The following is a 25,289-nucleotide window of genomic DNA, read 5'->3' as shown; positions in this document are numbered from 1 at the left end:
CACTACCTAAGTACAGTACTACATACACTGCAAGACTCTGCCCCGCCTCTTCCTCCTAAAAGGCTTTTTAGAAAATACCCACCATGCCTTTAAAGTTTCTAAAATGCTAAAATGGGCTAGGAGACACTATCAAACCCAAAGCCATGGTCTCAAGAGGGAAAGTTTATTTTCAGTAGCAGTAAGGAAAACCATTAGGAGAAGGGAAAGGCCTCAGGTGGAAGTTCCAGCTTACGTATGTGAGTTACCGCATTCATCACACTCACCGGAGAGGCTCCTGATGACTGCACCGAGTCTTGTTTCCACATCTGTTTAGTTTTTGGCACTCTCTTTAAATAAGTGAACGACACTCTGCCCCAAGTTGACATAAATGAAAGAGACTCGTGGTTAAGAGCTTGAGGAAGGAGCAAAGGTAAGCATGACAATTTGGTGTGTGTATGTGTGTGGGGTCTCTTAGGGTTATTATTACTAGGTGACAAAACACCATGGCCAAAGCAACTTGGGGAGGAAAGGGCTTATTTGGCTTACACTTCCATGTCACTGTTCATTGTCAAAGGAAGTCAGGACAGGAACTCAAACAGGGCAGGAACCTGGAGGCAGGAGCTGATGCAGAGGCCATGGAGGAGTGCTGCTTACTGACTTGCTCCTGCTCCTGGTGGCTTGTTTTTTTTTTTTTTTTCGAGACAGGGTTTCTCTGTGTAGCTTTGCGCCTTTCCTGGAGCTCACTTGGTAGCCCAGGCTGCCCTCGAACTCACAGAGATCCGCCTGGCTCTGCCTCCCGAGTGCTGGGATTAAAGGCGTGTGCCACCAACGCCCAGCATCCTGGTGGCTTGTTTAGCCTGCTTTTTTTATAAAAACCAGAATCACCAGCCCAGAGGTGGCCCCGCCCACAATGGTCTGGACCCTTCGGCCATCAATCACTAATTAAGAAAACGCTTTATAGGCTTGCCTACAGCCTGATCCCATGGAGGCATTTTCTCAATTGGGAGTTCAGATGACTTTAGCTGGTGTCAAATTAACACAAAGTTAGCCAGCCTAAAGGGAGTCTTTGAAGTTATGAAGGGGACAGACTGCAGATGTCTCTCACTTTCTCCCCAGAAACAGCTACTATTCAAAGGTGCAAATGTGACTGTGACAAGAATATAAACAAACTCACAAAATCAGGCTAGAGGCAAAGTGGCCAGCAGGCACACCCCCACACACACCTGTAAAACACCATAGGGTGGCTAACATCAACAATGGGATGTTCAAGCTTTAGGGAAGATTCACACAAGAGGTGATGGAGGAAAGCCTTCAGACTCTGGACAAAAGAGTAGTTTTCTGATTGTAAGAAAACCATCCCAGTGTTACTTTTAAATTAAAGAGCCTCAGGCAGCATGCCCATACCAGCCCTCTTCTCTATAAAACTGTTCACACAGCTTTCCAAAGACAGGATCCATATCTGTAACACATTCCCTTCTGTAGCAGCGGTCTCAAGGGCCAGAGTTTATAAGCAAATGAGAGAAGGTTTGTAGAAAAGGATTGCACAGTTTTCACAAAGTCGGGGTAACATGTCCATTATGTTTGGTAAAACCCATAAGAAAACAGCAGCTCCTCGGGAGCTCTGTGTCATTAAAAAAAAAAAGCTGCAAAAAGGCTCAAACATTCTAAAACATGTACTTGTAGATGCTCACAGGAGGGGTCAAGTGTGGCAGAGCTTTCAGGATTTTAAGATTATTTCCAATTGTTTTGCTAACTCAGGACTACATTAACTGACTTCCAGAGCAGGCGTCTTTAACTTACTCCACAAGATAGCATCTTGAAAATGCTAATAGTATTGCATTAACGGTGTCCAGAATTGGAGTATTATCTCAATATTCCATGCTGCCAACAAAATACCAACCCTTAAGAGACAGCATAGCACTAGCTTGCCTACAAGTTCTGTGGAATAAAAACCAAAGGGGTACAGCACATGCACCAATTTAACATTTAAAGTCTATTTTCTGTAGCAGAACAGGTCAGCTTAGCGATCTCAGTGGCAGGCAACGAAATTTCGATCTGTTGTTGATATTACCACACCAATAAGCATGAACTAGAGCCTTGCATAGCATGGGTAGTTCTAACTCGATTTGGTTTTGAAGACTCTTCATATTAATGTTCAAAAAATTTGTTAACTAATGGTTCTTTTAAAAATCCATCTCAAGCAATGCACTTAGGCTTTCTCACTTTGAAAATAATAATAATAAAAAAACATGGCTTTCCATCTTTCATTTTGAAGTTAACAATTATGGTGCACGAAAGACAAAAACCGTCAATACACACATGGTATCCAATAGCAAGGTGTGTCTTTAAGACCTAAACGTTTCCATTTTTAGTTTTTTGTGCAGTGACGGATACTGATGCTGGGCTGAGGCTTTGTGCATGCTACAGAGGGCTGTGCCATTGAGTCTAAATGTCTGTGAACATGTTGAGATACCTGTTTCGACTATAAGACAATTTTAGTCCCAGGAAATGGAATTTGTTGTTGGGCAAATGCCTCCCTCTTCAATGACCAGCAACACATATGTAAATATAAACTGTTAATGCATCAGATCGGAAGAATACAGAGGTTTAATTTACTCTTTTCTCCCTACATAAGCTGATCTTAGATGGATCTGATGGCTCAGATCTATAAATTTTAGCTCGTTGGGAGGCCAAAGCAAGAAGAATTTCAGGTCAAAGCTTGTGTGGACAACACAGTGAGTTCAAGGATACCCTAGGCAACTTAGTGAGACCTTGTTTCAAAATAAAAAGTAAAAATAACGTTGTGAATATAGCTCCATGGTAGAACACTTGTCCAGATGGAGGCCTTGGGCTAAGTCCTCACCACTGCAAACACAGACATAAAGTAAAACGGTCTCCATCATTGACTATATATATATATATACACAGCTTTCCATGTTTAATTTTTTCCTGTATACAGTTTTACTTGGAAAGGACTCGAAGTTTTTCTTGCATTAAAAACAAATAAGACCCATTAAAAATAAAATGAAAACCCCTGATAAAAATCTTAAGACCAAGTATATGTATCTAATTAGCTTTATTTTGGAACATTGTACAAACTCCAGTCTTAAAAAAAAAATGTAGTGGTCATTCAATTACACAGTGAGAAATGGAAGACAGACCACAGGCTGACTGTCAGTTTGAGAGATGCTTTAATTACATGTTTCTAAATATACTAACTTGCTGGTAGTTGCTTATTTTTTCCCCTTCACTTTTCTGAGACAGACAAAATATATGATCTATTGCTTTTATTATTTATTTTTTCTTTTTAAATGACCCGGGAGTTAGACATTAATGGATAACCTAAAAACCAGACAAAACTCACAAAAATAAGCCATTTCAAATTAGAGACAATGCATTTTTCTCATTTATTCAAATTCACTGCAGGAAGTAAACACTAAAAGATTAAAAAAACAAAACAAAAAATTCACACTGCAGTATGTACAATTCATGACATCATATGAAGAAATTAAATTTCTAATAAAAATGGCAAATTATATTATTAAGCAGATTGCATCAAAACTGGCTGTAAACCCCAGAATTCTTACCATGAATGGTAATGTGCCTGCATTCCAGCATTCAGAAACACTGGACTATTCCTGGTTATAATGTTTCCAATGGGATTTTAAGATTTGTGAAGTTGTTGTGTGAATTCTTTATGTTGAAAAGTGGTTGATTTAAAAAAAAAAAATTAAGACCCTTGGATTCAAAGCACATTCTCTCACAAAGCTTAAGCCACAGAAGTCATGTCCAGAAATGGAATACTGTCGTGTTGGGATGAACATCTGATCTGACTTGTTAAGACATTTTTGCCAAATGCACAGATGCACAGGGTTCCCCATGCACTTTTCATGCAGCAGGTAATCACAACTTAAATAAAAGGTTTATTTTATACATTTGTCCAGACTTGCAACTGTATACATACATGCACAATTTTTTAAACCTGTCTGATTATATTTACACTTATACATGGAATATACAGGAACCAAAGAAATTAAAAGGTTTTTCTGTTGCATTAGAACAATACAAAATATGTATTTTTTTTATTAAGGAAATCACTATTTACATTACCTTTAAAAACCAATTTTAACATCTTCATGTAACAAGTCAATATATATATATATACATTATATATATATATATAGAAAATATATACTCTCACCAGTTTATTCTTCTGTAAGATGTAGCAGAGAACAAACAGGTAATGCTACCTTACTGATGTCAATGAGAGTTGTAGTACCCTTTCACAAATGACTTTATTAGGAAGAAATTGCCTAGGTATCGAAAATAGTCCTGGAAAATGTGTATGTGTGCATATCTGAATCTACATATGCATAAACAAGGTAAATTTGTGGATGTATGCACTTTCTCTTCATTAGGATTACTCTAAACTCCACGTGGGGGTATTCTCTAGTAAGTCAGAACAGCATTCTTTAGAGTCACATTGATTTCTGTATTACATATTCCCATTCCAACCAAAACCAAACAAACAGACAAAACAATGCTGGCTCTGGACGTTTCCCTGACCTAAGTGCTGCTCCACTGTAAGAAACCCATTGCCTCCAACTGAGGATGAACACCAGCATCCTACAATATACTTCCAAGGCTCCAACCCTTTCACAATAACTGAGAAGAATGACTTAGTGTAAAGCTTATTTATAGAGTGTAGACAATGAGATTGTCACAGTATGGACATGGAGTAAAATATCTTCACTGGCCAGTGGAATTTTTCATAGCAGAATAAGCATACGCCTTCCCCTCCCTCTGATGTAGCATAATATACACTCCAATTACCATATACCATTTCCATTAACTATTTACAAATCATCTTGAGAAAAAAATAACCATTTAGAATTTTAGATAATTAAGAAATAATGTCCATTTGCAATATAAAAAAATCTTAGAAACAACATCAAGTACATACAACAACTTCAAATAAACTTCCTTCTACTTAATTATTGAGTACACAATAATGTTTTGATAAGTTGTTTGCTAACCTGGTTCAAGACTGAAAATAAAATATTGTCTGGTGGATGAATTGTGGGCTATAAAAACTGAACTTATAAAGCAACTTGTTTCAAGATTGAAATTCCACGTGGCTCCATCATACATTAAGCTCTTCCCAGACAGTATCAGTGTTTACTTTGAATACATGTGCAAAACGAGTTGATGCCATGTAGTGACTGTGTAGGTTCTATTATGTTATGATAAGTGCCCTTTGATTGGTTTTCAGGCAATCTGAGCTTAATGTCTCTCTTGGGTTGAAACTGGTATCCTAAGAAGCACTGTTCCGCAGAAGACTGTTTGAATAGAAGGTAAGGATGTATTCAGGAGAAGTTTCCCAACCATCCTGGGATCACCTGAGTTTGCTAAGTGGCCCTGTTATTCCATCCCTAAGGCTAATTAAGTTGATGTTACTAATTAGAACAAATAAATAATCACAGATTTTCCTGAGATGTTGACCCAGATAGGAAAGTTGTTCCCTCTACCTGATTTTTTTTGTCATAAAAAGTATTCTGAACCTGATTTCCAAAGATATAACAGCAATATAGGAACTACGATATTGCAAATTTGGAGTTGACGTGTGACTGTACTGGGGGTAAATATAGGCATCAAATAGTTTCTTTAAAGTTCCATGTTCTGGAAAAGTTGTATGTGGTTTTCCAACACATACAGAACATGTTAAGGTGCAGGCCGAAGACTCCCAGGTCCAGCAGAGACCCTGTTCTGGAGACCTGAGAGATGCTGCCTAGCAATCTGCATTTTAAACAACTGCTCCACATGGTCCTAATGCAGTTTCTGTGCCCAGAATTAAGAAATCCTGGTCCTAAGATTTACAGGTACCACAGGAATGGGGAGGATTAACTTCACAAGAGATGCTGAAAACTGTCCAAAGAAAACCCATTTTTGCTTTTGTTAAAAACTATTTCTAAGTAGTCAATTATTCAGGAAACTGCCTGAAGATGAACATTACCTTCTCTAATTTTGTAAAAGGAGGAGTATTAATTTAGGAAAGTAGTCAAAATATAAAAAATGGAAGTCTGCCTTTTATTTTGAAGGATCTATTAAACTGCCCTCCATTGTAATCAATTTTTACTAAATAGTACAAGGTTTAAAGAAATACACATTGAAAAGGTCTGGGGTGGGGCAGACACAGTGGGAATCTCAAAACCTTTTCCAAGAGTTAAAAAGAATTTTTGTTTAGCAAAAGTGAAAAATGTAAGCATTACTACTTTTTCTTACTTTTGAACTGATGTGATGTGAATCAGCAGAAGGCTTCTGGGTTTTTCTTAATTTGATTATCTTTCAATAGTTAACAATTTGGACTTTAAAAACATGTTATGTAGGCTGACTTCTGAGATGTGAGATGAAGTACCCTAATAAAGAGAGCAAGCAAACTGCATCAATCCACTATTGATGGAGTTTTTGCATTTTAATGTATGCCTCTTATTTATGACTATAAAATCGTTTCGTCCATAGGCTACTCACAGTTGTCATCTGATGTATACAGAAGTATTAAACAACCAACTTCTAGTTCAATAGTTTCCTCATGACATCTAACGTTAAGCAAAAATTAGTATGCATATTTAAACATCACCAGTAACCAATACTTTCAGAATGAAGAAGTTTCAATTATACCATGCTTTTTCTCAAATCATGCTCTTATTTATACAGATCTCAAGTTCATACTGATTAATTTTAAAAAGATCCAAAAATGGTATGGCAGATAGACATTATTCTGATTCCTTTTTTATTGAGAGCACGTTTCCCAGAAGTCCATAAACTTCTCCATTTGTACTGTGTGGGCGAGAAGCATTATTTCCCATATGGCTATTGTAAGGGCTTCTTAGATTGAAGAAGGAACCTTTAGTTTCTGCTGCAGGAAGTAACTCTTCTTTGATTGTCACCTGTGAGACACTCTCAGCAGATGAAGGCTCCCTCCAGACTTCTTTGTCCTGTGTTTCTCGAGTGGTAACAGAATTGCCTCCTTTCTGAAGCATGTAATAGAGGATTGGGTTCGTTTTGGTCAGTCTTGGCGAGTCTTTTTCATACTCATTCTTATCCATATCTGTGATGACCCACTTGATGGGTCCCTTCTCGTTGGGAATGGGCACAGAACACCCATTCAAAAGACCAGGTTCTGGTCTGGACCCCACACAGCTCAAGTGCTCCGGGAAGGGAGGACTCAGAGGAGTTTTTCCCGCTCCTGGGTATGGAAATGTCCTGTTATCCACACAACTGCTGGGCTGAGGGGAACTATACATCAGTCCATTTAAAGAAGAAATGCTGAAATCAGGTTTGCTATTGGGCATGTTATTTTTATGTCCTTTCTTTTTATTGTCGATGACAGAGTTACTCCTGTGTGGGGACAGATCTCGCACACAGTTCTCTGAGAGAAGCAGCTGTTTCAGAACATTGAAGCTTTTGCTCTCTCTGGCCCAACTCCTGTGTTCACTATCACTGGCTGAACTATGACCAGCAGGGTATTTATAGTCAAGATCATTTCTGCTAAATTTCAGTTCTTCCTGATTAAGTAAGGACCCATACAGTACTTCTGGGGCATTGTGATTACTGGCAGTATCTACAGCACTATTTTTCATTTTTTTAAATGGATTTTCTAGTGGTTCCGTATAAAGCTTCCTTTTCTTGGGGACCATGCAAAAGTTCTTTGACTCCAGGGGTGTCAACTCACTATTTCTGTGACTCGTGTCCTGATCATCCACTGGGTAACTCTCTTGATTCTGTCTCAGCAATCGACTTAACAGACCGTTCTTTGAGAAAGAAAAATCCTGAGGTGAAGCGGGCTCTGATTTAAAGTCCTCGGACACTGGTAAGGCAGCTGTGCTCCTCTGCATGGTGGAAGTGACGCCCGAGAACCGGGAGCTCTTAGCGTCATGGTTTAAATGCACGTTTGTGTTATGAACCTGGAAGTCATCGCAAGGCTCGGATTTGATTTTCACCATCAGTATCTGTTCACTCACAGATCTCTCGGCGTGTTCCTGGGTACCTTCCTCTCGCAAAGGAATTTTCTCTTTCCTGTCACTCTTCCCCTTGTTGGAATTTCCCAGGAGCAGCTGAAGGACAGTGCGTCTTTCCAGCAGATTCTCTATCTCACAACCAGGAAGAGCCGGGTCAGGTCCTGCTGGCTGCTGGCTGAAGGCTTTGTTTTCTTCAACTGCATTGGTTTTGTTTGAGAGCAGAGGGCTATTTAACCTATCAATCATTCCGAGAGGTTTCTCTGCATTTCCACTTAACAGCTGTTTGCTGGGTCTCTGCTCTTCCGCGGGCATGGAAGACTGCATTCCACACTGTGCCAAATTTTGTAACAGTTTACTGGCACTGAACGTTGCCGGGTTTGGTGCACCTTCACTTGGGGCTGGTTTCTCTGCTGGCGCTTCTTTGCTTTTTGTGAGGTCCATCAAGTGGCCAGCCGCGGTGCTGGTTAGCTTTGAAGAGGGAGTAGTACTGCAGGCATATGGCGGGGGGGAATTCCACTTGATGACCAGAGAGTGCTGGGAAAGATTGATGGGAGACTCCGCTTTGGTGGATGTATGCAGTGGTGGAGTGCTCACGGGGGTAGTCCTGTTTGTACTGGGGCTTTCAATGACAGAAGTCCTTGTGTAATTCTGTGGACCGAACTTCGTCACATCACAGGGGACTTCCTGAGGGCTGGCGTTCCTTTCAACGTTCTCTTCACTTTTATGGCCGAGGAGCAGCTGAAGAAGGGTGACTTTCTGGTGTGAATTCAGCTTGGAATTTTTTGAGGTATCTTGATCTTCTTTGACGTCCACACCAGGGACTTTGGGGTCCCACGTGTTTAACAAGGATTGAGTGAGGTTCTCAAGGGAAACGGGTCTGTCGGCCTCTGGCTTCTCCAGGCGGTGTTTGCAGGACAGGTCTATGGGAACACAGTTGGAGTAGCAGCTCTCATCTCCGCTGCTGTCATCTGTAAAGCTGGGGTTGTTATCGGAGTACTCATCGATCGTGGTGGGGGTGCTGCTCTCCTCGAAACGACTCCCTCTCTCGTTCTGGCCGTGCCCATTCATTGGCGCGGGGATGGTCTGGCTTTTGAGGAGATGTAAAAGCAAACTGTTATTGGCAACTTGCTTTATGCTGTTTCTTTCCAGTGAGTTTTTATAGCCCGCGTTTTTGGGGGAAGAAGGAACAACACTCATTGGATTCTGAAACGTTGTAGCATGATTCTTGCTAGCCACCGGTTTGCAGGATGACGAGGTTCTGGCCTGCCCATTGAGATGGCCAGACATCCCTTTGGGGAGCTGGAAACTGCTCACGTCCTTCTGACCATTTTCTTGCAGTCTGGCCATGGCAGCAAGTCTCTCACTTGCTGCTTGATGTGCATTCTGGGTTTTTAGAGCGTGTTCCCGAGAGTACTGCTGTAGATGGGCTTCACTGGAAAGGAGCAGAGCTAACTGGCTGCAGGCCACGCTAGGCTTAGGGGAGGTGGCGGGGCTAGCCCTTTTTTCCACCATGCTGGCAACAGCCTGTAATCTTGCAGCACATGACAAGGGTTCACTCATGACCTTTGTCCCGCTTTGTCCGACATGATGAGGTGACTCCACCACAAAGCTATCTCTGATGAGGTTTGGAGTCACATCGGGGAGGGTGGCGCCGGACTTTTGATCCTTGGTTTTACTTTTCTTCAACAGAGTTTTTAAGTGACTCGAGGCCACGCCGTAGCACCTTAAATCCTTTTCCACTTTTAAGGAATCGTGACTGAGGGCATATCCTTGCTCTTTGAGGCTCTGTCTAATCTGTTGTGACAGAGCAACAGTCTGCAGCCTGGAGCTGAATGACTGAAGCAAAGAGGCCAGTAATGTGCTATCCTGCTTGCCTTTAGGCACATTGTCAACCATGCCAGCCAGCAAAGCTTCCTTCTTTACATTTAAATTCACGATGGAATCAGACAGCCTCTTCCGCTTTGCCGCATTCCAGTCCTCAGAAGACTGTAGCAGTCTGGCTTTTTTGAGATGCAGCATGCCAGATCCCTGGTACGTATGTGTACTGAGAGCGGGACCATTGCTTTGACAGGTAGGAAACGCACTGCCAGAAATGTTAAAGTTCTGGTCTTCCTCGTTGTGGCCAGCAGACTTTTTGTCAACGGCAGTACCTGAGCCCCCCGCTGCCTGATGCATTAGTAATCCTTCTAGGTAAGTTAAAACAATAGAATCCTGATGCACATCAGAGCCAAGCTCTTCTCCATGAGTCATGTTCAATACAAGTGTCCACAGGGGCTTGGCTTCTATTCACTTTAAAGATATGTTTTTTGTTTTTGTTGGTTTTTTCTTTTTTCTTTTCCTTTTTCTTTTTCTTTTTTTGTCTGTAAGATCCAACTTCAGGAAGTTAATGTCAATCGATCACCTTCCCTAGCAGTCAGAGAGTGATGTGCTGTTACATTCTGACCAGGATGTCTTCTGGCAGTGACAGGTTAAGAGGCGGGCAAACTCCAAGGCGGACCTCAGCACTGATCTGCAGCTAGGGTAGCCGGAGAACTCCCTCCTTTAGTACAGAGATATGTAGTGGCACGGAGGTAATACTTCTTAGGGAATATGCTGCTTTTCTTTCTTCATCGTTTGTTGTTCACCAAATGCACATGTCAGTATCTAAAAATATATAAGTAAAAATAGTTAAGGAGGTACAGAACCAGACTCATGCTTATTACCTACAAGGAATAGAATACAGCACCATGAGTTTATACATATAAACTATACATGTGTACTAGGCACACAGACACATGATAGCCACATCCGTCCGATATGTGATTTGTCAGTAAGTAGCCTTAAAAATACTCCACTGCCAGTGAAGGATGAGATAAGGACTTGGGAACTTCTATGCAATTATTCAAAGCACAGTTTGCAAACGGGCTCCAATGCTGTACAGTAATATCCACTCACCTGTCTCATTGTTTATTTTCTACCTTACCAGAACTAGATGACAGGCTAAGAATAATCATTTCCTAAACCAGAAAGCACACTGGATCTTTAGCTTCAGGGACGAAAAAAGACATGCAAAAACTCCTTCAGAATGAGACCTACTACACTAATTGTAATTTGCACACACAACACACCAGATACAAAACTTTATATATTAATTATAATTCTAGAAAGGAAAACAGTTATAAAAAACACACATGCATGAATAGATGTTCTTGCCCTCTGAAGTTTGGATAAATGTGAACTCAAAAGACTGAGGTCACAAATTTGAAACTGGACACTGTAACCTCATCGGCATTCCACGGGGAAACAGCAGGAAAAGGCCATCCCGAGTATTCACTTTGTTCTTGTTACAGCTCAGTCTCTCTGATCCTAGTCTGCATGGAGGGCTGTGGGACGACCTGGGAAAGGGAGCTGTGACAGGGAACCCCAGCACTGGGTAAGGGAGGCCTGCACCCACATTCCTAGCTTAGTCTCAGTATAAAGTCCTTTCCTCCTTTTGCTTCGTTTTACATGCCCAGCAAATACGGATACATTTAGAAAATACATGTGATTCAGTAAATACTCTCAGACTGCTTTAAATTTTTAAGTGGAAAATTTAATGAAAGAAAAATATTTCCTTAAAATAGTTTCCTTTTTTTGCCCCAAATACCAAAGGAAGTTGACAAAGGAAGGGTTCCCATTAGATGAACTGAAATCTGAGTACAGAGACCCTTAACTCCGGGGTCACGGATGACGATGATGTTATTGACTTCTATATGCCATGCCTTGCCTAATGTGTTCAGATATCTTAATATCTAGGTGTTTTTTTTTTTCTCAGACTCAAGAATAAAATGTAATTCTAAAGATAACAAGAAATATGGTGTTTTCATCCAGTTAGTTACTTAATGGGGAGGACTTCGTCATTCAGCATTCTTACTGTCTTGAAGACAGAACCCCTCTGCCCACCAAGCCTCTGAGCATCTTTCAGGCTTTCAAGATGTTGAACAGCCAAAATCCACGTGAGACTCTTCATTAAGTGGAAAAAGACTGAAGGCAGGCGCGTAGCAAGAGAAGGTGGAAGGGAAGAGATGATGTGAAAATGACATCATTTATTCAATTGGTTACCGCTAAAAATAAAAAATATATTTACCAATTATAAGACAAGAAAGGTCTCTGCCCTCTAGGTAGCATAATTAGATGTTGAAAGTTTTCAAAGGTATGCATTCTGGATAGAAAAATTTTTAAAAATGCTGAATTATAACTTGTGCTTAATAAAAAACTTTTAAATATGAGTATGGAAGTAGGATCTGGCAGATTTTTTACATCCTGAAAGATGACGCAGCAGAATGGGTTCCACAATGGCTCTGCAGACGACTTTTAATGGTGGAGACATGCCGGGATTGCCTCATCTTGCTAGGGGACTCCATTATTTTCCTTTTGTCCCTTTAAGTACAGTGAATCGCTGTGATGGTTAATCTTGTCATCTTGGGGCGATTGAGAAACACTTAGATTAGTAAAGCCCATCCCTGGGTGTACCTGTGAGAACTTTCCAGAGAGGATTAGCGAAGTGGGGGAGCCACCCTGGATGTGGACAGCACTATCCCGGTCTAGGACCCCAGCTGGGATAAACGTGTAAAAAAGGGAACGCACAGAGCACCAGAGTCTGCTCCTGTCCCACCATGATGTGAGCTGCTCTCCATGCAGAAGACTGAAACCTTTGCAAGTGTGAACTGCATAAGCCGAAATCTTTCCATTCTTAACGTTGGTTTGCTCTGGTATTTCAACACAGAATCATCAAAAATCTCACGCCACTCCAACAAGAGCAAAATGGCAAAAACACTTAAAAGAAGAAAATTTATAAAAATACATAAAAGGCTTATATATATATATATATACACATATGTGTGTGTATGTGTATATATGTGCGTGTGTGTGTATATTCCATATATTATATGGATATATATACCATATAATATGATATATATATATATGTATTGATAGCAAAATACAGTATTATACTCCATTATAAACACATTCCTGGGCTGGAGATGCAGCTCAGTATTAAATACTTGCTTCAAATGGACAAGACACAGTCCGAGGCCTTGGGTTTCATCCTGAACAGCACATATAATCACAAATATACACAAACACACAGATTGCTATAACTTTAAATGTGAATTTCATGTAATGTAATCCTTGTTATCAATAAATTTTAAATAAGTCTTGAAAACCAGAGTTGGGTCTAAAGACCACAATAGCTATCCAGGCACTCATTTCACAGATCAATAATGCAATTCAAGTCAGTTATTCAACATTAGAATTGTAAGTAAACCCCGCTTTCATTAATTTAAAATTGTTTATAAGCACAAAAATATCTTTTAGATCTTACTTATGAAAAAAAATTACTAGTTCTTAAGTATGTAGTATAAAAAAAAGACAGTATTTCTGAAAGAATTCTACAAAAAAAACCTAAACTATGAAAAAATTTATGGAATCTTGATCATATGCTTAGCAGATATTTCAACACAAGAGTGTTTTAATGAAAAACCTATCAATGTTTGAACTGTAAGAGTATATTTTCAAAAGTAATGTACTTGGTATTTGACATAGTACTTGAAAAGTACCAAGTTTAGCTCAAAGTGTGTGTGTATGCTTTATAAGGGATAGATCAATAAAACAAAAGTTGTAGCTGGGCAGAGGTCGTGCCCGCCTTTAATCCCAGCCCTTGGGCGGGGTGCACAGGTAGGTCCACTCTGTGAGTTCCAGGCCAGCCTGATGGACAGAACTAGTTCTAGGACAACTATTGCTGTTACACGAGAAACTCTGTCTCAAAGAAAAAAAAATAAACAAGAAAAAAAAAGTTGTAAGTTGTTCATATGTGAGGAGTTCACAAATGTTCACAATATTGATTCCTTTAAATGACTAGATTATTTCCAAAGCAATGTTTTATATTCTTTATTTAAAAGTTGTTTATTAAGAAAAATGAAACTGCTGAAATTTTATATACTTCAAAACAGTGAAAACAAATACTGAGGTTTTATTTAGATATTAAAAGATGTAGTTCACTGAATTCTTATTTGTGAGTGAGCTTACCTTTGGTTGAAGAAAAACAATAAAGACCACTAGCCAGATGCTTTTACATTCCGTATCTTTCTTTCAATCAAATTCTCCATTAAAACCACACTTAAATGATTGACATCTATAATACCACATAGCATGCTATTTAAGATAAGTCTAAGGAATGACTTCCAACTGTTTCTATTAAAATTTCTCAATTTCTTCATTGTCAGGTCATAATTATCTGAGTATTAAACTTCAAGGAATTTCTTCATTGAAGCTTTAATGAACATTTTGATTCTTTGCTCTAGTTTCTTGAAAATATAGAAAGGTACAAGGATTACTTCCTTGTGCCATTCAATAATAACTCCTGTGACAATAACATCTACTGTGGATTATACTTTGGGTCCCTTGAGGGGTCTTTCTAGGCAAATGGTAAAAAAGAAAAATACAGTATTCATTAAGCACTAATAAAAAAAAGAAGTAAGAACATCCTAAAGTCCTGTTTATTGACCAAGAAAAGTTTCAAAAGTTGAAAAAAAAAATGCTACAACAAGCAGCACTCCATCCAGAGAGAAGAAAGTACTTCTCTGACCAGCACCAATTAGAAATTACTACAGAAGAACTCAACACGTAACTTCACAAGGCAGGCAGGACAGGAGAAAGCACTTGAGATGAGGGTCCTCAACCCTTACTAAGAGGGGGGACTACTGTGCCTCCCCTACTACAAATCGAACATGAGGCTGTTGCTGGGAAAAACGCTTCACAAAGAGTAAAACAAGCATCGTTTTGCAGCTACTTCATAACAGGGATGCGAACTGGGAGGTAAAAGCATAACCTGAAATACAGTTCTCAGTAAATTCCTTATTTCTCATCAAAATGTGCATCTTTTGAGAGAAGCCAATGCCAAGATAACGTTCTTTTGAAGCGCTGTCTTTGTCAAAAAGTAGATGTGGGGTTGGACAGTTTAATGAGCAACAAACAAACAAACAAACAAACAAACAAACAAACAAAATCCCCAACCAACCAACCAACCAACCAAACCACCTTATTTAAATCAGTTTGCTCAAATGAGACCCTCACACCCTCTGCAACTAAAACTTAAAGAGTCCCCTCCCACAACCCGGGTGAAGGTTCACAGTTTGTATAAGTGAACCACAGAGGTAGCGAACACAGAGGGTGCCCACTGACACCCAATTTCTCTCTGCTGAAAATGGTGGGGGGTGGGCACGTTTATAGGTTTTTTTGCTCAAGGCCACACTTACTCCTAACTTCCAGGTCTATGGCTGGAGCTTGCCTGTTGGCTTGCACAGGTGTAACACTGTCACTTAAATTCCCCATTCAATAAAGCTTCCAAGGGGGCCATAGTTGTTTGACTAACTCAAGCATTCACCACGGGCTGGGCTTATAGGGACCTCTGCAACTCTTCATGAGGCCAAGAGATTTGTTACATTGTAGTTGACAGAGTAACAAGCACTTTAACCAGAGGATACTTTGTCATAAGAGTAATACAAAAGCCGGGCAGTGGTGGCGCATGCCTTTAATCCCAGCACTCAGGAGGCAGAGCCAAGAGCATCTCTGTGAGTTAAAGGCCAGCCTGGGCAACAGGGTGAGTTTCAGGAAAGGTGCAAAGCTACACAGAGAAACCCTGTCTCGAAAAACCAAACAAAACAAAACAAAAAAAAGAGTTGTACAAAAGACGAAACAACATGTTTTATGAATTTGACCTTCACAGTGAATCCTAGAGGAAGAAAATGGTTTTGAAGTCCACTCAGTCCCCTCCAATTGTTTAATTTTCACACAATATTTGAAGCCTGTGTTTATTTAAATGCTAAATATGAATGTATACTCACATTGGAACTTTTATTTCATAATGGTTATATCGTAAAGAAAATATTCAGGATCTTCAAGTACCCACATAAACAAACGCAAGAGAGACGACACAATCATCCTGGTGGCAGAGATGAATATGTCTAGGTTGATATAATAAAATTCTGAGCTTGAATGCTGAATTCAGAAGACTTGAAACAACAGAAAATAATCACTAACAAATTACTTAGGTACTAACACCAGCTTTCTTTTCTTTTTTTTTTTAAAGACTAAATCTATAATGACACAGGAGACAGTTTCTTAAGGCTTTCTGCAACATTTCCTCAAAGTAACAAGTCCATTCTTTGAGTTTTCAAAGTCTGTTTCCCAATCCCTATCAATAATAAGAAGCGTGGCAAACGACCCCCTTTCTCCTGGCGTTGCCTGTTTATAATATGTATACATGGGAGCATCTTTTGAGATGGATGCATAATTTCTTCTGAACTCAACTCCAGCTTCTCCATCCTTAAAATAGATGTGACATACAGACGGCGGGCAAGCTCAAGGTCACAGATCAGCAGGAAAGATTACCAGGAGGACTGACGTAACAGCTGGCAGTTGATCCGAGCTCCCCAGGTTTCCAGCATACCTCTCAGACATTGTGCCTCTACTCACAGGATGCACTCTGCTTTAAAAATATTCTTTACATCCTGCAGACAAGCTCTTCATGTACTGTTTTCATTACAAAGCATGATCCTGCTGAATACACTGCCTCAAATCAAGAGTGGGAGAATTCTTTGTGTCTCAGAACTGTGAATGTTTATGTGTGCTGATGTATAAGCCTATCTATGCTTGTGTTTTTGTTTGTTGTGATTCATCTCCCTCGTGTGATAATTTTGAAAATGAACTTAACTTGCATATATCCCTAAACATAACCTGCTCCCTTACAGGTTCAATCTATATGAGGTTGAATCTAATACTGTATTTCCCAATATTTCAGACCATGTGTAGATTTAATTGTTGAATACTGGTTCTGTAGGAATGTTTTGTAATATTTCCATCACTATTTCCAGCATATATTCGGGAAGAAAATTTAGTTATCAACAATTGCTACAAAAGTGCCTTATAATGGAATTATTGTCAAAGTGCAATTACCTAACAAAATAACGTAGCTGGGCATGGTGGTATATGCCTTTATCCTAGAGCGGAAGCAGAGGTGCAGCTGGATCTCCACGAGTTTGAAGCCAGCCTGGTATACATAGAAAGTTCCAGAACTACATAATAGAGACTGTCTCAAACAAACAAACAAAAAAAATAAAATAAATAAGAATAAAAAAGAAAGCTTAATGTATAATATGTAAGTTATTATACATTAATTATTTTGATAAAAACCACAAATTATTTCTGCCAAGTAATAGAAGTTCCATTGATGAGTTCTTTTGGAAAACAGGGAAAATTCCTCATAAAACACATCACCCAAGCTGTCTTAGTGGGGACACTTATCAGTGAACGATGTGTTCCTTTTTACATATTGCCTGGGTAAAAGTGCTGACTAGCTGTGAACAGACCATAATTTTCCAGAAACGGTAAACATAATGTACCATTGCTCTTGCCAATGCTGGCCCAGAACCCAAAGGTCTTTAGAATGGAAGTTTCAGCAGGATATGGAACAGGTATCACTAGACACAGTCTATGGACAGACAGGCATGGATGGTGAGGACACATCTAAAAGGGAGAAGTTATAAACCTGAGCCCAAACGTTAACCACAGAACAGGAACACTACACGCACAAGGTTCTAGGAGACTAACTAAGCCTTTAAATATTAGCAAGTAACTGTGTCCTTTAACTGGTAAGTGGAAGCTACTGGCACGCCACTATTAGGCTACTTTAACGACTTCTTATTTATTTAAGAAATAGCCATGCGTACTTCTCTTGGACCTCTCTCTTGCCTGTCTGTGCATATGACCCAGCGTTTGAAGTGATCTCAGTAGCCGCAGCCGGGAACTGCTAATCTGAAACAGCTTTACTGGTGTTCAGATTTAAGTCTCCACCATAGGGGTGGCTTGGAGATAGCCCTCACCATGGCAGCTGCCACTGGGAAGAAGATGCAGACGGGGGTCAGGCAGGGTCAGGCTTAGGAAGGGGGATTTAGAAGAGCACTCTGGTGAGCTGCCAGAGAAACAGGAAGTGCAGTCAGTGGTCTAAGTGACATGGGTCAGGCTTTTGTGACTTCACAGACTGGGTCGAGAACATTCCTGAATGACTTTTTATTTAACAATGAAGATAATAAAAATTACTTAACTTTTACTACTTGTATCATTTAATGAAAGTAACTGTGCCACAGCTAACGAACTAACTACGTCAGCTTTGTGGAAATCTCTCACCATTCTTCCAGGCTGCTCTGTTTCCGGCAGGAGGACGTGTGTGCTGTGGTAAATGGACTACGGTAATCACCTCAATGTTTAGTTTGTTCGTCTCTGAAATCGCTTAAATTCCTACAGCAAGAGTTCTTAATATTTACATTTTGCTTTGAGTTTTTGTCCTCACTGTGCTCTCCACTAGAGCATTTATACAAATGGATAATCTGTTTATGTAATAAGGACGTAATAAGTGAGCAGGAAGAAGTGCTATGATATGGGAGACGGGGTCATGTTCAGTGATTTTCTTCCCATGTGTCCATCTAATCCCTATGATCACCCTCATTTCATAAACTGTCTCAGTTAAAAACAAAGAGACCCATGCAGGCACCTTCCCCAACTTGCAAACCAGGGGTGGCTTTTTATCTGTGACTCCCCAGCACTCAGAGGAATTTTCAAAATTAAGAGTTTTTGTTTGTTTGTGCATGCCTGATCCCTCAATACAGGCAGGGTAAGTTCCTTACAGGCAAGAATTAGATCTTTTCATCCTTGTGTCTCCAGAACTGGGCAAATTGGGCACATACAGTCTTTTTTTTTTTTTTTCCGAGACAGGGTTTCTCTGTGTAGCTTTGCACCTTTCCTGACTCTCACTTAGTAGCCCAGGCTCTGCCTCCCAAGGGCTGGGATTAAAGGCGTGCACCACCACAATGCCCAGCAAAGAAGACACTCTTTTTTTTTTTTTTGCTTTTCGAGACAGGGTTTCTCTGTGTAAGCTTTGTGCCTTTCCTGGATCTCACTCCGTAGACTAGGCTGGCCTTGAACTCACAGAGATTCTCCGGGCTCTGCCTCCCAAGTGCTGGGATTAAAGGCGTGTGCCACCACCACCCGGCTCAGATATAGTCTTACAATGTGCAAAAAGTCAATCTCTGGGAGTCTTAGTTCTGTTAAATATGGTGCAAGCCATCATAACTGTGAGAGAGCTCAGTATTAAAAATGATACGGTGCTAGTGCTAACATCTGGCTTCAAATTCAAGACTTGCTTCTTCTGCATATGAACTAACAAAAACTACAAAGGTACAGAGTAATAGGTTGGTTAGGAATTTAACTCAGTGGTAGGTTGCCTGTCGTCGAACAAATTGCAGGCCTTGGGTTCAGTCCCTAGCAACAGAAATAAACAACAACAACCCCCCCACCCCCAGAAGTAACGAAAGTTGTTTGCTTTAATCTTAAACGAGTGGCTGCTATTCTGGTAGAAACCCAGAAGATATACAAATTTTTAAAATGCACGTTTGATTGCTGTTGTATCAGTCATGTTAGGAAGATTCAGCATACAAAGATGACGGTCAAGAGTAAGCATATGTTTCAAAATACTGGTACCCTACATTTTCCATCATATTTCTTCTTCCCAATTGTTGTCCACATAGAAAGATGAATAACACTCATTTGTAACTGAAATGTTAATGTCTTTGGATGAAGACATATTAAGAAATGAAGTTTCACACTGAAAGATTTGTTCTCTAAAGTCAGAGAAATCACATATATTATAAAAATAATGATAATGAGGCAAAATAAGGAAACCTTTCTAAAAGAAAGCTTTTTGATTTTTACTGTATCAAATATAACAAAGAAATTACTCTTTACGCTCATTTTAACTATTAAACACTGAGGTTAATATTTATTCATTAAAGAACTTAGATTTCATTTATATCCATATGTTTGGAGAGTATCAAATGTTAGCTTTCACTTAGTTTGACTAAATACAAGTAGTGTCTTCACCTAAAGTGATTCTATCCGATTATGTAAGAGTGGGGCTAGAAGATAGTTTGTGCGGAAGAGAGCTTGCTGTGCAAATGTGAGGTCCTGAGTTCAAATCCCCAGAACCCACTGAAAAGCTGACATATCGCAGAAGTATCTGTAATCCTATCACTCCTACAGGAGAGACAGTGAGACTATGGCTCCTTGCGAGGTTGTGGGCCCGCTAGTCTGGTGGCATTCACAGCAGGTAAACAACAGAGACCTTGTCTGAAATAAGATGGAGGGTGAGGATCCACACTGCGATTTTCCTCTCACCTCCACATGGACACCAGGGTGTGTAGACACCAGCATTCACAGACATGAACATGGGCACACATGTGCACCCACACACACTATACACATGCATAAGTACACCCACATATCACACACACATAAACACACATGCATACACAAACAGGTATAGCAAGTCAAGTCACCCTTTAAGACCTAAATTAGAAAGACTGAAAAGCAATTCAACAAGAAAAAACATAACCCAAGCTGAGCTTTCTTGAATACCGACACAGACAATGAGCACTTCTTCCCTACATCTTTAAAACAGCCACCAGCAGAAATACAAGGGAAACGGTTCCTGGGACCTATATTAAAAACAAAGGGTTCACTCTTGTTGGCCGAGTCTGCAATATGATTAAATAAAATTAATTCTGTGATTTTCAAAAATCTAGCAAAAGAACTAATTATCCCGTGACAAAAGTACAGACTATTTATTAGTAGTGTTAGAGTTAAACCTTACTAACACCAGGAGCTCAAAAGGCTGAGAGGTTTGGGTTCAGTTTCTGGGTCTTTGATTTATCAACTGTTTAACCTTGGGCAAGTCAGCCATTCTTTAGTGTGCTATTGTTTATAAATGCACAAAACCTCAGTGGGGAGTAAATGTGGTCACACAGACACAGTCTGGACACAGCACAGCAGAAGAAACACACTCGAGAATTTGTTCTATACTGGCACAAACGAAACTATAAAACTCCTCCAAGTACTCGATTACAATCTGTAGCATGAATCTTAAAAAGTCTTATTAATAAAAATAAACCAGGGCCAGGTATTGGGGTGAACACTGGAAGACCAGAGAAACAGAGCAGGCCACAGCTAACCTTACCTCGCCAACTTCTCACCAACTTCTCAGCTGATTCTGTTTCCTCAAACTGGAAGCCTCTGAGTCCTCATCTGGAATGTTGAGGACTCAGAGGTTGAACTCAGCTGAACTGTTGCTAGAAGCCTAAAAGCTTAACCAGGCTCTAGTTCCTGGTCCTCACGCCTTACATATGTTTCTGCTCCCTGCCATCACTTCCTGGGATTAAAGGCGTGTGTCGCCATGCCTGACTGTTTTCAGTGTGGCTTTGAACTCACAGAGATCCAGATGGATCTCTACCTCTGGAATGCTAGAGTTAAAAGTGTGTGTGCCACCATGTTCTGGCCTCTATATCTAGTGGCTGCTCTGTTCCCTAAGTTTATTAGGGTACACAGTATATTGGGGAACACAATATCACCACAACAATCTCTCTCTCATCTTATGTATTAATTTATTCTTTCTTCCATTCACTTATTTGTGTGTTGGCACACATGCATGCGTGCCCATGGAGGTCAGAGGTCAACCTTGGGTGTTCTTTCTCAGGAGTCATTCCCATCTTCCTCTTCTGAGACAGGGTCTTTTACAGGACCCAGAGCTCACAATTAGGCGAGGCTGCTTGGCCAGGGAGTCCCAGAGATCCTCCCGTGTCTGCGTCCTCAGTATGCAGCACTGCATCTGGGTGTGGGGATCCAGCCCGAGGCCTCATGCTGAACGTGGCGCACACTTTACTAAAGACTGAGCTACGTCCACAGCTCCTACTCGGTTTTTTTTTTTTAGTCTGATCATCAGTCTGTTGGGCGTCCCGGAAAGAAGGCCAATCACTGCAAACAACAGTGTCATGCCACTGGCTAGCTCTCTCACCCCGGAGGTCTAGGTGAGACAGTAAAAACCTTCTGTTGATAGAAGTCTAGGAAAGGGCACTTAAAAGATGACAAACACTCCGGGTCTCTGGGTGCCATAAAGTCACAATTTTTTTTTTTTATCAACTCTTGACGGGGTCAAAATAGTGGCTTCAAAACTCCTGGGAAGACTGTGTCATGAACTGCTGACTCGTACTAAGTGTGCCAGACCTCTCAAAGCCCTGCTTTCTCAGGGGTATGCTGAAGCCATCCACATCCCTTCCTCCAAGGAAATACGGGGGCATATGTTCTTCGATTTCCTTCAGGAGGTGGTTGGTGTATTATTTACCCTCACTAACATTTTTCCAGGCAAGGGCACGAAATTTGGGAACAACCAAAAGGCTGGTGATGACTGCAGTCAGCGGCTAACCCCAAACCAAATGAAGGGGCTAGGGATTCCAGCCTTTCCTGTCATGTCAGACCACTACAGACAAGAAGAAAAAAGTGCTGAAAACATTCGGCCAACCAAATGCTTTTGTAGCCCTTGGGAAATACAAGGTTACTTTTCCTATTCCAAAATCTTTTCTCTGCTATCCCAATGTCTTGTTTTTTATTTGAGGAAGGCTACTCAGTGCAGAGCTGAAGAGGACGGTCTCAGCGTTCTTAACTCTGCACCTCAGTAGGTCGGCAACTCTGGTCAATTTATTGCTCTAGTTTGGGGCTCAGTTTCTTTAAGCTGTGAAAAAGGAATGATAGTGTTTACTTCACAATACATACATATTCATATATATCTAATATAAATATTGACTATATTTACCTAGCATTTTCTAGATGATTGTTAACAATTCTGTTACTTATAGATGGATGACACAGCACCAAACTGAGGAACTTACTCTCAGGCGTTTTATTTGTTTGTTTGTTTTTTGTTTTTGAGGCAGTCTTACTATGTAGTACAGGCTGGCCTTAAAATCACACACTTGAGCTGGGTGGTGGTGGCACACGCCTTTAATCCCAGCACTTAGAAGGCAGAGCCAGGCGGATCTCTGTGAGTTCAAGGCCAGCCTGGTCTACAGAGTGAGATCCAGGATAGGCACCAAAACTACACAGGGAAACCCTGTCTTGAAAAAAAAAAAAAAAAAAAAAAAAATCACAAACCTGCCTTAGCCTTTTGAGTGCTGAGATTACAGACAAAAACTACCATGCCTGGCTTTTTTGACTTGGTTGACACCCCCATCAAGTTCCTAGAGGTTGGGTCAACTGTACATGCCTTTGTATTCCCATGGGTGATATTTTACAGGTTCTGACAATTATCTGTTGAATCTTTCAGCATATTCAATGTATATCTGTAGAGGTGGGAGCATTTGGATACACAAGTTTGTTAACCTAGGAAATTCTGTAATTTTATAATCTTTCACTACAGATTTAAATCAAGGGGAAATTGCACGTATGAAAGACGCCTAGTAAGTTTTCTTTCCTTAGACCTTCTTCTTCAATCACTTGAGAACTTAACCAACACGGACCAATCATTTGCTTTCCTGGGACGTATAATGCAGAGAAAGAAAATGTCATCAGTAGTGGCTTTGATGAAGTCACATTTCACAAGCATACAGAAGAGTGAGTGTGCAAAGAGACAGGAGTGGACTGGTCACACAGTGAGAAGTGGAAGAGAGAGAAGACCAGCCCGGAAACGGAGCCGGGCTTTCCTGTTTCACGGAGCAGCAGAAACCTCCTGTCAGTCAAGTTCCCGAAGAGCTGGTGCGCGTCTGTTATAAACTCTCCCGCACCTGGACTTGGGTGAGGGGGTATCTGCCCCATGTAATCACGCCTTTGCTGAGATACTGCGTTCAGAACGTGGAAAACAGACCACACATTGAATCTCTGACCCTAAAGAATTCGGCCAATAAAAGTGCTCCTATAGTAACTTCCCCTCATGAATGGTTAAAGAGCAATCCACATCTCCACTTTTCAAAGACGGGAAGTTAATGACACAGAGAAGAAAATAAGATGTCCAAGGTCACACTTAAGTTGGTAGGGGCAGAGTTGATGATAACAGCACTTCAGATGTCTTACTCCCAGGGGTCTGCACTAACCAAGAATCTAGCTGCTTCCCCGGATGGAATGAAAGGCTGCCAATTACTCAAACTGTGTAGGAAACACTGACCAAAACAGGGGTTAATTGGACATTGGTTGTTTTAATTCCATAATCAGCTCTTTGCCTGCGCTACCCTGGGAGGGAATAACATATCTTTTGCAGGAATGGGAAGAGGGCCAGCACAGGCCATCTGGCTGCCCATGTCCTTTCCTGAAGTTATTCCTGCAGCTGTGTGACACTCAGTGATGTTGAAGAACTTTTTACTTTAAATCGTTTTACTATTTCCCTTCTGTCCCAGGCAACGTATTTCAAAATTTTATATTAACTTTACTATAACACCCCCCCCCAAACAAAAAAATCTTCGGAAAAAAAAAATCACACATCACAGTGAAATGAACCAGACCCAATGTCTATACATCTCAGTGGACTTCTACACTCTGAGAGGAGGCATTCTGAAGCTGTGGAGCTGCACAGTGGATTTTGTACTTCCACTGGCGAATATATTTGGGTGCCCTTATCTACCAGCAAAAACAACAACAAAAATCCACAGCAGTCAGACTAGAAAAACAATTATCTTTATGTCCGTTTTATTAAGTCATCATTACCTGCCTCTAGTCATTCTCATCTCATGAAATGTAAAAGTAGATAAATCTTTATTTTCCCAGGATTCAGGCAATTTCAGTGACTTTGAAGTTACTGCATACACATGAACAGAAGCACCATGTATGTGTGAGCACATGTGCCTGTGTGTGCGTGTGTGCCTGTGCATGTGTGAGTAGGCGTGGTATTGAGGCTTGACTTTTTTATATATATAAAATTCTCATTCACAGAGAAGAAAATCAGGCCAACAGCCAGTCAATACTCAGACTTGGGCAATTCTTTTCACAAGAAAACTAAACATATGGGTCCTCCCATCAACCCAAGGAAAAGGAGATGTGAGAGAACCCAGGTACTCTACTTCCTTGTCCATTTCCCGTCTCTCATTTCTTAAGTCTACTAAATGACAAGAATCGGGACAATCAAGTTCAAGAGAGCTGCCCAATATCTGAGACCAGATGGACACCCATCCAGGGAGATTCGGTCATGATTTTCAGTGCCACTCCAGCATTAGGTATGCATACATTTATTTCTTCCTCTTCTCTATTCCTGCCTCCTTCCGCTCCCGCTCTTACATGGTTTGTTCTTTCTAAGTCTCAGTGCATAAACTCCCAGCATTGGGAACTAGAAAGGCTTCCAACAGGAAGTGGGAAGTAGCTGAAGAACTACAGCATTAGCACCTTCATTCTCATTTTCTTGACAAA

The 25,289-nt window shown here is 40.6% G+C and overlaps 1 protein-coding gene across 2 annotated transcripts in view; it reads right to left on the bottom strand.

Moving 5' to 3' along the window:
- Positions 1–3,038: 3,038 nt before the first annotated feature.
- Positions 3,039–25,289, bottom strand: part of Nrip1 (nuclear receptor interacting protein 1) — an 89,086-nt gene continuing 66,835 nt past the window's right edge. For both annotated transcript variants that reach the window (XM_028874779.2, XM_028874778.2), the window contains exon 4: positions 3,039–10,640. In XM_028874779.2, coding sequence (XP_028730612.1) covers positions 6,753–10,247 — 3,495 coding nt within the window. In that variant the 5' untranslated portion in view covers positions 10,248–10,640 and the 3' untranslated portion in view covers positions 3,039–6,752. The remainder of the gene's footprint in view (positions 10,641–25,289) is intronic.

The sequence above is a fragment of the Peromyscus leucopus genome, chromosome 12 (genome assembly GCF_004664715.2).
Source record: "Peromyscus leucopus breed LL Stock chromosome 12, UCI_PerLeu_2.1, whole genome shotgun sequence".
Classification (NCBI taxonomy): Eukaryota; Metazoa; Chordata; class Mammalia; order Rodentia; family Cricetidae; genus Peromyscus; species Peromyscus leucopus.
This window is presented reverse-complemented; position numbering and strand designations above follow the sequence as displayed.